Source organism: Poeciliopsis prolifica, unplaced genomic scaffold (assembly GCF_027474105.1).
Source record: "Poeciliopsis prolifica strain line A6 unplaced genomic scaffold, Auburn_PproV2 SCAFFOLD003, whole genome shotgun sequence".
In the NCBI taxonomy this organism is placed as follows: domain Eukaryota; kingdom Metazoa; phylum Chordata; class Actinopteri; order Cyprinodontiformes; family Poeciliidae; genus Poeciliopsis; species Poeciliopsis prolifica.
Window position 1 is genome coordinate 9,801,214 of NW_026562378.1, and position 12,813 is coordinate 9,814,026.

General features: G+C 41.3%; 1 protein-coding gene across 3 annotated transcripts in view; it reads right to left on the reverse strand.

Annotated features, from left to right (window-relative positions):
• The window catches only part of foxp4 (forkhead box P4), a 107,532-nt gene that overhangs the window by 80,394 nt on the left and 14,325 nt on the right, over positions 1 to 12,813 (reverse strand). For 2 of the 3 annotated variants that reach the window (XM_055027589.1, XM_055027588.1), the window contains exon 1: positions 3,223 to 4,132. The exons of the other annotated variant lie outside the window; for it this stretch is intronic. In XM_055027589.1, coding sequence (XP_054883564.1) covers positions 3,223 to 3,432 — 210 coding nt within the window. In that variant the 5' untranslated portion in view covers positions 3,433 to 4,132. Of the gene's footprint in view, positions 1 to 3,222; positions 4,133 to 12,813 lie in introns of those variants that run through there. 3 annotated transcript variants of the gene reach the window in all.

The window sequence follows — 12,813 nt, forward strand, 5'->3', positions numbered from 1 at the left end:
GCGAGTGGAAAAATCCCTCTCTTTCTCAATCCCAATAAACACTGCTGGGACCCCTCATTACACGGATCTTGACTAATCATTCTGCCGCATTTGTCTTCTGTAATAACGTTGAAAATAGAAAGAGATGAAAAAAGGGAGCGATGGAAAGAACCTGCATATTTGTCATTTCTGATTGTTTACCTTTTTCACGGCAAATTGATTTTTACATCTCCTGTTACTGGAAGCTGTGCGGGCCCGGCTGCCAGGCCCGTCTGACTCTGGCCTCGGCTGCCAAACCCATCCAATGGGCTTTATGACCTGGCTCTCCAGAGGACTTTTAAGGCTTTCAACTCACAAGTCATTTCAGTGATACAATACTGCTTTTGTCCTGACCACCTTTGTTGTTTTCTTTCTCTCTCTGCTGACTCCCACTCTTTCTTTCTTTTCCCTGACTTTTCATCTGCTTGTTACCAAATCATTTTCCACCGGCTGAGGGCTGGTCATGCAGACCTGGAGCTACTTCTTTGTCTATTCCTGTTTGTTTACAGAACGTGGGTCCGTTCCATCATGACAGGTTAACTCTCACTTTGAAAACCCAGAGCGAAGGAAATCCAACAGCTAAATCCCCCAGATGACATTTGAGGGTTGCTGTGGAGCGAGACCAGCTGAAGCTGCTAAGGGTCACTGTGGTGGCTGGGTGGTGCACTGTGGTTGGGATCTTCCTGGACTCTGGCAGGACTGAGGTTTCCCTACAGAGACCTCCACTGAGCCAGGCAGCAGGCCTGAGCTAAACTGAGGCCAGAGCCAAGAATAGTCCCGAGTACAGAGGGCAGACCTAGCGGTGTGTTTGCCTGGTGAAACCCAAACAAACAACCTGAATTGGAGGCCTTGAGTGAGGTTCAGGCCAGATGCGAAAGAACAGCAGAAATCCACACAACATACGCAAACACTGCCGTACGATACAACGGTGGCTGAAATAGACCTGCGGAGAAAGATTTGAACCTTGCACATGCAGAACTGAGTCATGCCACCATGCCTCGGCAGAGCGCACTTTTGTGAACCTCTGCCCGACACAGGGGCCTCTCCGGGCGTGTTTTGTGTGCGTGTCCTGCTCATGCTAACTGAGGTTCCTCAAGATCCCTTCCATATTCACACTAATGAGAGAAAACGGCCAGAAAACCTCTGCAGTAATTACTCCCTAAGGACCAAAGCTTCAGCGTGGCCACGGTGCATTAATAAATACACACTTTGCACACACACACACACGCACACTAAAAATATACAGTGTGATGAAACATTGGAGACAGCGAGAGGCTGACATTTAAGTGTGTTTGTATGTTGCGCACAGGAACATGTGTGTATATTACTAGGAATGAGATCATGTCATTATAGGAAATTTAAGGGCATCTGCTAATTAGCAGTGGGTCAAACAGGTAATTGCATGTATGTAAAAAAAAAAAAAGTACATAAACAAATATTACCACTTCTTCTGCACACAATTTAATTCTGCCTTTGTGGATGCATATCTCAATTTTAAAGGTTTTCAGTCCATTCAGTGAAAAGATTAAAAACAATGTATGTGGTGAAGATTTTTATATTAATTTCAAGCTGCACATACATAATCAGCAAAAATAGTAGACAGATTGACAGATGGATGGACAAAAGACATATTACTTCAAGACTTCATTTCCCATCTTATTATCTGAATCTATTCATACATCCATTGTCTTCGCCTTCTTAAGGTTACAGGGGACATTACATATCTCAAGAGATCACTGGGCAAAATGAGCAGACTCCTTTTACTGGATTCCAGATTCTGTTTATTTTTTTCCATACTTATCCCTGGAAAAACTCAAAATCAAATTTCATGCGTTTTAGTATTCACGTGCCGACACTATTTTGTATGAGCTTGCCTGCGCATCAAGACAAATCCCGAGGAGACAACTGAACCGGCGACTTTTTGAAATCTCCATTCTTGCCAAAGATCCTGATTGCTGACTCTTCATATTCCATTAAGCCACAAAGCGATGTGCAGCAGCTACACGGCTCTGCTTCAGCTGAAGCAAGGCGTCATAGTTATGCACCGTATTTGCTTATAGTCATGCACCGCAGCAATGACACACACAACAAAATCAAACAATCCTTTTTGCCGTCTGAGAGCGAATTGTTCAGAAAGTCTTGGAGGCACACACACAAGCATGCACACACAATTGGACGCAGACGCACACAAAAACCCTGCCCTGTGTTTGTGGTGGCGACTCACAGCTGGTAACATCTGGATGTGTTTTAGGAGTGTTTACATTTCCAAAATGCTGAAAAACTAAAAACGAGAGACTGAACTCTGAAAAACACTGCAGGTGCCAGAGGAGTCATAAAAACCAGAGCAAGTCCAAAAATGAAGATTGTTTAAAATCTATCAGTGGAGTTAGATCACTCACATACAAACACGTTCACACACACATGCACACGCCCACACACACACAGATGTGCTTATTAGTGTTGGCCAACTGTAGTTATTGCCATAATCTGAGTCCAACAATAACTGACATCTGGTGCACTAACTGGCAGACTTGCAGCCCCTCCATCTCAGTTTTGTCCCTTTGAGCTTTCCTTACTGGAGTTGCTCAAATGAAAACTAGTGTTCACCAGCTGACAACCAGTCTTACGCACTCACCGCCACACACCACAAAGCAATTTCCTCCGACACACAAACACACACGCGCACTCCAAACAGCTGCATTTCCATTTTGCTTCCCCTAAATGACGAAAACACAAAAATAGTTGGACTTCATTCAGTCTAATCAAAGCTGACATCGGGAACAGCGCTGGGAGATGACGTCAACAATTAGGCTTCAAACACACACACACACACACACACACACACAGAGGGAGAAAATGGGAGAGTCTATAGGATGTAATTTTAGTGACTGGGTGTAATTTACCGGTGCAAGTTGAAACCAGACAGGGCAACCTGAGTGATCCCTGGCACAATGAGCTACCAAACACACACAGGCACCCCGTTAAGGCATAAAGGTACAATGGATATAACACAACAATGTTAAAATGCAAGGTTTTGCTATGTTAAAAAAAAATTAAAAATAGAGAAGAGTTATACCGTTCAATTCAACTGGAAACCAAAGTGAAATCTGTTAGCTACAAAAATAAAACAAAATCAACTGAAACAGGCATTTAAAGCCACTTCTGATCTGACGGGTAGTTAGAACTATTTATAAATCCGCCCACCTTCGCTGAGCCTCCAGTTCCAGCTTGAGGAAAACTGCTCCAAAGCATAATGCTGCCATCACCGACGCTCACTGCCGGTACGCTGTTCTTTTGGTTGCGTTTTGGAATTTGGCCACAGAGTCCAAGCTTGTTTCTTCCTGCGATGCCCCATAACCAAGACATATAAGGAAAAGTGGAAATTGGTGTGAAATTTACTACACAGCTAGACATTCCTGCAGCTCCTTTAATAATAGCACAGGCCTCTTTGAGGAACTCCCTGACCCGTTTTCCTCTTCATCAATTTTGGAAGAACATCCAGTTCTTTGTAATGTCACTGTTGCACCATATTTCTCCCTTTGATGATGACTGTCCTTACTGTGTTCCATGGTTTATCTAATGCCTAGGAAATTCCTCCTTTTGAAAATGAGATCCCTGATCCTCTCTGGACCATTTCTTTCGCTGTGAGATGCGACTAAGAAATGTCAGGAAAAGCCGACAAGGACAGCAGAGCTTTTCTTGGGGTTAATCAAAGGTCATTTATAAGAAGGTGTGTACACAGATAATGTTCCACATTACTTTAGATTTTCGTCTTTATTTTTTCTCCCTGGAAAAGTTTTGGTTTGTTTTTGAGTCAAGTTATAGGTCACAGAACAGGTGGAAAAGAGTTCTTGAAGGATTGAAGGATCACTCACATACAAAGGAAGGATCAAATTTCAGTCCCATCACAAAATGGGTATTTTGACAGGTGTGTAGAAATTTTAAAGTAACTTTATGCTCAACTGGTAGTCGGTAACTTTGTTCTTAATTGCAAAAAAAAATAAGGCCTCTGCAATTTCAGATGTCTGAAAACAAAAATGTGCTTGAAAATAAGAGAAATTAAAACATGTCCCACGGAAAAGTGTCCGTGGGATCATTCTAATCCGCATAGGTATGCTCCGTTCCCATGGCCCACCATAACCTCACCTCGCATACATGCACACGCCCCCCCCCCCCACACACACACACGCATGCACACACACACACACACATGCACGCACACATGCAAACGAAGGAGCTTATTAAAACCTCGTGGCACATGGAGGTTTCTGATGGATTTAACATCAAGACTGATTGTTAACTTTTAGGACTCAAAAGACTTGGAGAGAGTGCTGAGAAAAACAGAGCTCTTAGCCAGACGCACGGATCACATGACAACCGGGTCGCCGCCGCCACCGCCGCCGCTCCAGCAGCAGCAGCAGCAGCAGCAAGGATCCCTGGGAAAAAAAAAGGCACAGGGCCATCGCTTAGATCATAAAGACTCAACCGCCAAGCTGCAATGACGCTCTGCAGATATATCATATTTAGGTATGAGTACACCATTCATGTGCAGAGTGGATTTTGCTGTGAATATGCACATCACAGTCAAGTGTTAAACGAGAAGAAGAAGAAAAAAAGATAATCACCGTGAAATAAATTAAACCTATTAAGAGGAACGTATGCTCAAGGTGACAGAAGAAATTAATTTGGCTCAACTATTGAGACCCATACCTCCACCCCACTATAGGATTTCTACCAAACTAATTACCACGCTCCACTTTCAGAAATAATAAGGAAAGTGCTTAATAGGTTAGGATTCACCCCTGCATTCATATGTCCATTTAACATCGCTGCTTTTATGCCCACACACTCCTGCTTTAATGCAATTTCACATCCACGATTTAAAATAGAGGAAAGAATTATATTTCAAGAGGTGTCGGGATTAGAATGCAAAAGCAGCGATATTAAAACAGTCGCTGGTTCTCCTTCGGAGCGTGTGTGCCGAGGCTTTCCGAGAAACTAAAGCTGAGGTAGAGATGTTAAATGTGTGGGGAGGGGGGGGGCACAGCTTATCGCAACAGAGGAATAGAATCGTCGATTTGTGATTAGTCGCCTCTCCTTTTATCTTAATTTTTCCCCTCCTCTATTTAATGCATGTTAGAAGTTAAATTTTTAAACAGTGCGCAGATACAAAAAGACCCCCAAGTGTGCGCTGCTTCACCACCGTCAGAAGTCTGTGTATCCAGTCAGCAATTCCCTCCAATTATAACGACTTCCTAATGCAACTATTGTTTCATCTCAAACATTTTAAAAAATTAAAATGACCCTTTTTTCTGTTTTTATCCCCCCATCTTACCACAGAATTAGCATTTTTACCTGCCCTCCCAAGGCTACGCAGACAGTCGAAAAGGCCTGTTTTGTTCATTAGCGGCACAGCAAAAGTTATGCAAAAGGCAAAATGAATAAATAACTTGAGCAAGCTATTTCAAAAGGTCTATTAAGAATATGTTTTCATATGAATTTAAATGCAATTAACATTAATTTGGCATTCGTGAGGAACTGAATCAAAATTCTACTTTTTTCCTGTAGGAAAAACCTGTTGCTCTGTTGCTCTCCGTGCAACAGAGCAAAGGGCTGAGTGTCCCTGTTATTTTGTTGCCATTTGAAATCCAGCAGAGAGAGAAGAGCAGTCGATATCCCGCTGGGGCCTGAAGGGATTACTGCTCTGTATGTCACTTCTTGAGAGTGCAACATGTATCACAATAATCATAGACAGAACTGGCGTGAAAATGGCAGATGTCGAGGTGCAACAGCTTAACTTCTCACACAAGAAATATACAGTGATTGTGGAAAAGAGTCAGTGCACTGAGTTTATTATTTATGCTTTACATCCTCAATCAATAAGTAATTGTCAGAAAATCCAGAATATCTTTATTTAGGAGTCCTACTTAATACTTTTGACACAAGATTATTACCAAGCCATTGACTTATCTTCACTTTTAGTATCATGATTCATACATTGGGTTATTTGGCCATGTGGTCACAATAAACTAAAATATATAGTTTACAAAAAAAAAACACACTCCCATTTTTAAAACTTGATGTTTAACTTTTACAGCGTACATATGCCTTACCATTTTCACTAATAACATTTTGTTTGAATTCGAAAAACTAATTTCAAAGTCCCAAACATGCCCTTGATTAGTCACCGTTTGGGTCTCAGCGTTGAAAACCTGCTGCTTCAAACTAGTAACATCAATCTGTATTTATAACAGAACAACTCTGATTAAAAGTGAGGGATTCATTTATTTTTTTTATTTTTATTTTTTGCTATGTTGAACTATTACTGCCAAATGTCAATACATTTTGAGCAATGCATGCTCAATGACAATGAGGAAAAGTTGTAATGGCTTTCTGCCAGAGATGTCAAAATATCTTTTATTTATTTGTTGTTCATTTGCTTCCTCAATGGTCAGTTCTTCCACTGTTTAGTACAAACAGATGGGGCCTTCGCTTGTTCTTTTTTCCAGTTTGTGTCTTTTTAACTGTGGCTTCTTGGCCTCTGCAGCAACATCAGCACAGCAACTATTAAAACAGTATGTGGCCTACATCGCAGAAACACACTCTAAAGACAGCTGTACTGTTTCCTGAACTTTTAACCTCTTTTAACAAAAAAATAAATAAAATAATCTAGAGTATGGAATGGCTAAATAAATTGCACAATATGTATTGAGATAAAACTTATCAAAGGTAGATAACAGAATTGAACTGTGCTAGGATACCATCTAACTCCAGTTTTTTTTTTTTTTTTCACTTTTTTTAGGATATTAGTGATTAGAGAAATAATATGCTTGAGTACAGGTTGGGTTGTAAGATCCTGCTATAATAATTCTCAGAAAATGTATCTGATTTTCAATATGTGTAGTGGGGAGCTTGGTTGAATTAGATATACACAATTGGACACAGCTTGTGGCCAACCCACCACCTTAGCCGTGACTTTTAATATGCAGAGATATTCATCGCTTAGATTTATGCCTGATTTTTACACACACATACGTGCACACACGTCGAAACCTGCACGCAGCAACAGCGGCGCGTTACAAAAACACGCTGTCACTCGGCGATCTGTATCTGGACAAGTCAAACTGTGATAAAGTCACTCTACAACTACAGCAATCGATGGAAGTAATTTATTTACCTCGCCAGGCAATTTCTGCTCTGTCTTTGCTGAGAAAGTGTAGAGAGAGAGAAGGAGAGAGAGAGAAAGGGAAGGAGAAGGAAGGAAGATTTGGCACGCATGTGTGAATGGTGTGTAAATTAATTTAGCAGCAGTGCGATCCAGAGCCATGTATAAGTCTATAAAACAAGGGGAGGTTAAAGCAGCTCACATCATGCTCACACACATCAGGCAAAGGTCCAACGCCAAAACCCCTTCTTCCACAGAGAGAGAGACAAGATGTGAAACGTCATCTCTGTTCCATTAATGTGATGTGTGCTCCCTGGATGCCACTGAAAAAGGGGGAAAAAAAGAACAGTTAAGTAGTTCTTTCTCCTCTTTTTTTCCCCCTTCTTTGCTTTCTCTCCCATTCAAAAACAGCACAGTCGCCGGAGAGAGGCCTGTCCATGGTCCTTGACTCTAACTCGGTGAAATAAAAAGCACTTAACTAAGCCTCAGTGATCGATACGAACACCACTGCGGGCTGGTTTTCACACACACACCCACACACGCACACACACACTTATCCCACCTCCTCACATGCTCATGCATATGCATGTCCATTGTGATTTATGCATCCTGGTGGGGGTGTGAGCCTATCTAAGAGCAAGGCCAGCACACGGGTCAGCTCATTTGTAAATCAGTTGCCTATTTATGGATCTATACACATAAGTGTTTGCGTGTGTGTGTATATTTGCACACATTTGTGGACGTTTGTGACAATAGATCTGTGTGTATGCACCTGCTGGCCTGAGGTCATCAGCAGCAATGGGCTCATAATCACCACAATATCTTCATTCATTAAATTTATCGAAGGCAGCTTTTGGCCTCATCGTGTGTAAATCACGCAAGTTCTCCACGAGTTAATGCACATTCACTACACTGCTTTGTTAAGGTATTGACGCCTTTCGGACTTTTCACATTATTGGACAAGTAGAAACTGATTTTTTTTTCTCCTTTCCAAAATATCTCAAGCTCAGTCAGGTTGAACGGAGAACTTCGGTGAACGTACATTTTCAAGACTTCCTACAGTTGTGCAGGAGAGCATCCCCACAGCTGGATGCTGCTGCATTGTACTGTGAGGATGATGAAGTTAAGAGTGAACAGCACTGTTGTTGGAGTTAGCTTTCCACTATGCGTCGTGAACGAAAGTTCAACTCAGGATCTATGCAGCTCCTTGTTTTAGGAGCAGCTGTGTCTCCATTTTCAAGTGATGTATTTAACGGAGCCCCATGAGTGTTAAACATCTCAACTATTTCACTCCAGACTTCTTTGTTTCTTGGTGAATTTCCGTTCACTGATGTTTCTTAACAAACACCTGAGGCCTTCACAGGCAGGTGTTCCAACTGGATTTAATCTCTCAGAGTGAAAGGTGCTGAACACAAATTCACTCGTGTCCTTTATCTTTTCACAACTCCCTGCTAATTTGGGTCGGTTTATCTCATAAAACGCCAATGAAATCTGTTGCAGTGTGAAGCTGCAACGCGACAAAGCATGGAAGGGCTCGAGAGGTATGAATATATCTCGAAGACTTCTTGTGTTTGTAATGTCACGCCCACTGAGTCTGCCGACTTCTGTCGGCCTGCACCCTGACCCGACTCTTTCACTGCAGGAACTCACCCAGCTCCGTGACCTCCCAGAGAACGCCGAGGAAAAGACGCCAGAAAAACACCTTCCATCAGAGAGGCTGTCTCCTAATGGGGTCCTTATGGTCTCTCCTGGCCTACACGTCTGGGATTGTGGGTAAAAATAGGACAAGATCTACTACTGAAAAGGTGACAGGGGTTAAATATGTTTTAATTTGTGGCAAAATATGAGAACATAGCCTTCTTTGCACAAAGGGTGGAAAAAAGTGTGCACACTCTTTTGTAGAAATTCTGTGGTTTTGCTCCACCCTCCTCCCCACCTCCTCTGAACAACAGATTTTGGACTAATAGGGCAGCTGCTTGTCCCTCCTCCTCTTAAACCCTTCCACCCCGTCTCCCTTAAAAAAAAAATAAAAAAAAAATCTTAAGAGAGCCTGTTGTTTTTGACTTGTTTTTGAAATAGGCACGGATGGAAAAGTTTAAACTCTTGAGATGCTCATCACAAAACAGGCTGCACTTGTTATTTCTAATTCTCTCATTGATTATTTCATGGAATAAATGTAAAAGAGAGACAAACAGAAAAGGAAAAAAAAAAACAACTGTGTAGTTTGTTCCTCTGTTTTCCTTACTATCTGGATGCCCTGCCCTTAATTTCACCTCCAGAAACTTTTGAAAAGGGTGGTAAGATGGGGGCTGCTGGTAACTTTCAGGGTGGTGCACCAAAACCCAAAGCCATAATATAATTTTAGCAGCATTTGTTTCACAAAACCACTTGTATATAAGAGGATGGGGGAAGGAAATTGAGAAGTGCTATGAAAAAGAGGGCAACAAATAAAAATAATTTCTCCCCTCTCTTTGCCATTTTGTAGCATTTCTGATGCAAAATGGAGCAGATGTTTTGTACAGAGAATGTATGAATTTGTACCAGTCTGGGACAAATTCCTAACAATTTTGATTAAAATCTGTAATGTAAGAAAATGTGATTTTATAATGCCTTTAAAAATATTTACAGTATAATGTAAAGTAGGTACAATGATACTGTCTGGAGATGCTGTGGATTGATCAGAAATCTTAATCTGATATAATTAATTGGATTTATCATTTTCAGCAAATAAACAATTGGGGACAAAATAATAACAGACTTTGTTACAGCACTAAAATACACTGATATGTGATGGCATATATACAGGAGTTAATAATGGTTACAGGTAGAGCATTGAATTAGGAAGTCATGATATGGCAATGCAAGGTCAAAAATGGGAACACGAATTGGCCTGGAGCCAAAAGGTGGTGCAGGGATAAGTAACAAATGACAACATAAATGTTGAAATGTATTCAAGCACACCTTCTCTTTAATAAATTCATCATATTAGTAGCAAATTATCAAGAAAGGGCAAAGAACATCCAACTTCAAATCCCATTCTCTCCATGTGTCACCACAAAAATAAAGGATGTGGAGATGCATCTTTTTTTGTGTCTTAAAAAAACAAACCCTGGATTGAACACTGATAAATCTGAGAATATGACAACAGTTTACACTCTCTGCTAAAAATATTATATCAGCTCATATAATTTCGAAAAAAAAAAATAGTGCTAGTGGCTGTAAACCAAACAGCAAAAAAAAAAAAAAAAATCACACACAAGAAGCATTAGGAAAAACATTGCGAGCGATTGCAGCAGAAAGAAAAATTGCTGCCAGGGGAAACAATATCAGGATAAAACCCCTCAAACGCACCCAGTCAATCCCTGGCTGCATGTGTAAGTGAGCTCATGAAGATGTTTCAATGGAGTGTAAACCGCCGCGTGTATGTGTCCAACCACGTAAGACGGTGGGAGATGACCTCTTTGTGTGTCTGCAAGTGTGACTTTGTGCGTGTGTTTGTGTGAACATATGTAACCGGAGCCAAACTGTAAGCCATATGCCACTTTGGTGCTGGTGCCAGCCTCCCCTCCCACAACCCCCGTCTACGCCAAACCTCCACGTACACAAATGTTAACACACGCACACACACGCACACACGGCCTCTCATAAACACGCTTGGATGTACCCACGCAAGCGTCGCTGTATGAAAAAGCAAGCCCCTCCACTTCATTAGGAAAGTAAACACAAGTGCTGTCTGAAGTGGCTAATTAGAGACTAATTACTCCCTGCTCGTTACTAATGCAAATTAGATTATGCTGCTTAACTTCCTCCTGTCCACAACACTGCTGTTAATTGAGGCCTTTTGAAATTAAATTACCCGCTAATTAGCATATCAAAACCATTAATTCTGAGCAAGGAGGGGGTGAGGGGGGCAGGGAGAAAAAAAAAAACAACAACAAATGCCAAGTTTTGCTAATGAGTTTTGCTAATTGAATATGTGTGGGGTTGGTGCCAGGAATACCTATTCAGCTGATCAGCAAGGCTTGTGTGCGTGCGTGAGTGTGTGCAAGCAGCCAGAGAAGAAACTCCATGCATCATAAGAGCAGCATATAATTAAAGGAACCATTCCATCTCTCCAAATGCTTTGTCAATATTTCCCTCTGAAGGCCAGACTTCACTGATGTTCAGCACACAGGGAGCAGGGGATACAGCGAGAGGGGATGGATATTCATCTCATGAGATGCTAAAGAGCCACTGGATGTGGAGTGTGTGTGTGTGTGTGTGTGTGTGTGTGTCTGCTATGGTAGTATGTGAGCATGGTTAGCGTTTGTCCAGGCTGTAAGCTGCCTTTGAAGTAAAGAACTCTATCTCCATCCAGCTCCGTGTCTCCCCCACCCTCACCCCCACCTACCACCCCTCACTCTCTTCAACTGGCCCTTCCTCACCTCTGCTGCAATCCATGTCCAATTAAAGAAGCAAACACACACACTCATGTGCATGTGAGTAACCGGATCTTACTTTCATTCAGGGATAAATCAGTTTTTTGGTTTTTTTTTCCTCCTCCTCTCAAAGAACTGAACAGGTGATTTTTGGATTAGGAGTGGTGAGAATATTTAAAATTGGCGCTAGCTGCTCATCAAAAAGACACACACAGAGACCAGGAACAATTTTGCTTCTTTAATCTGCTGCAATCTAAAGATCTTAGCCGACCGTTCCGCGTGAAGCCAAATGAAATGGTGAAAAAAAAAAAGGTGGGGAAAAAGCTATTTTTTTTCTTCCTTTTCCTTAAATATCAATTCAAATGTAGCATGTGGAAAAAAAGGAAGTCAGATTCAGGTTACTTCCTACACAAATCTCATCATCTTACAGTCTGGAACTGCTCATTTCATTATCTCTATGATGACAGATGGGGGGGAAAAAAGGGGACTGGTAAAATTGAGAGGTACCCATACAAAAAAATTAAATCACCATGATAATTAGATGTAAAGATATTATAATTCCTTTAACGGGATGCATAGAAACTGCTGCTTGACAGTATTTGCCCTAATTGCTGGAATTATCATATTAACTAGTTACCATTTGGGGTAAGTTGATTAAAAAAATTGATTATTCGTCTATTTCTTTTAGGAGTTTCTTAATCAAAATCTAACATCCTTGAAAAATTAATTTGAAGCTGTTTCTTATCAGTTAATTAAATCGGGTTGGAAGTCTTTTTTTTTTTTTCTTTTTTTTTTCTGCGCGCCATGATTAGAACGGTCCTGTTCTTTTCTGTTCAGACACCATGACGTTAGAGGGGCAACTTTTCACTGTCTCATCAAACATTCACGACCACAAGAATAGGACTTCTTTGAAGGGGCCCGCTGTCTTTTTTTTTTCCCCCGTCCAAACCTCTGCCTTTCTGATATATTGTGCTACACCCAATAGATCTTTCTTTCTCGTTAACACATTCTCATTAACGTACATTGAAAGCACACAAGTAGGGGAGGCGGGAGAGAGAAGAGGAAAGGGGAGCAACACCAGAGAGTTGAGCGAGAGAGAGAGAGAGGGGGGGGGGAAATAACGAATCAATGGCAAAGATAAAGTCAAAGAGATGACTGAATACACCAGCAAATTTGAGTAAGAAAACTAAATAATAGGAAGAAAACACAAGC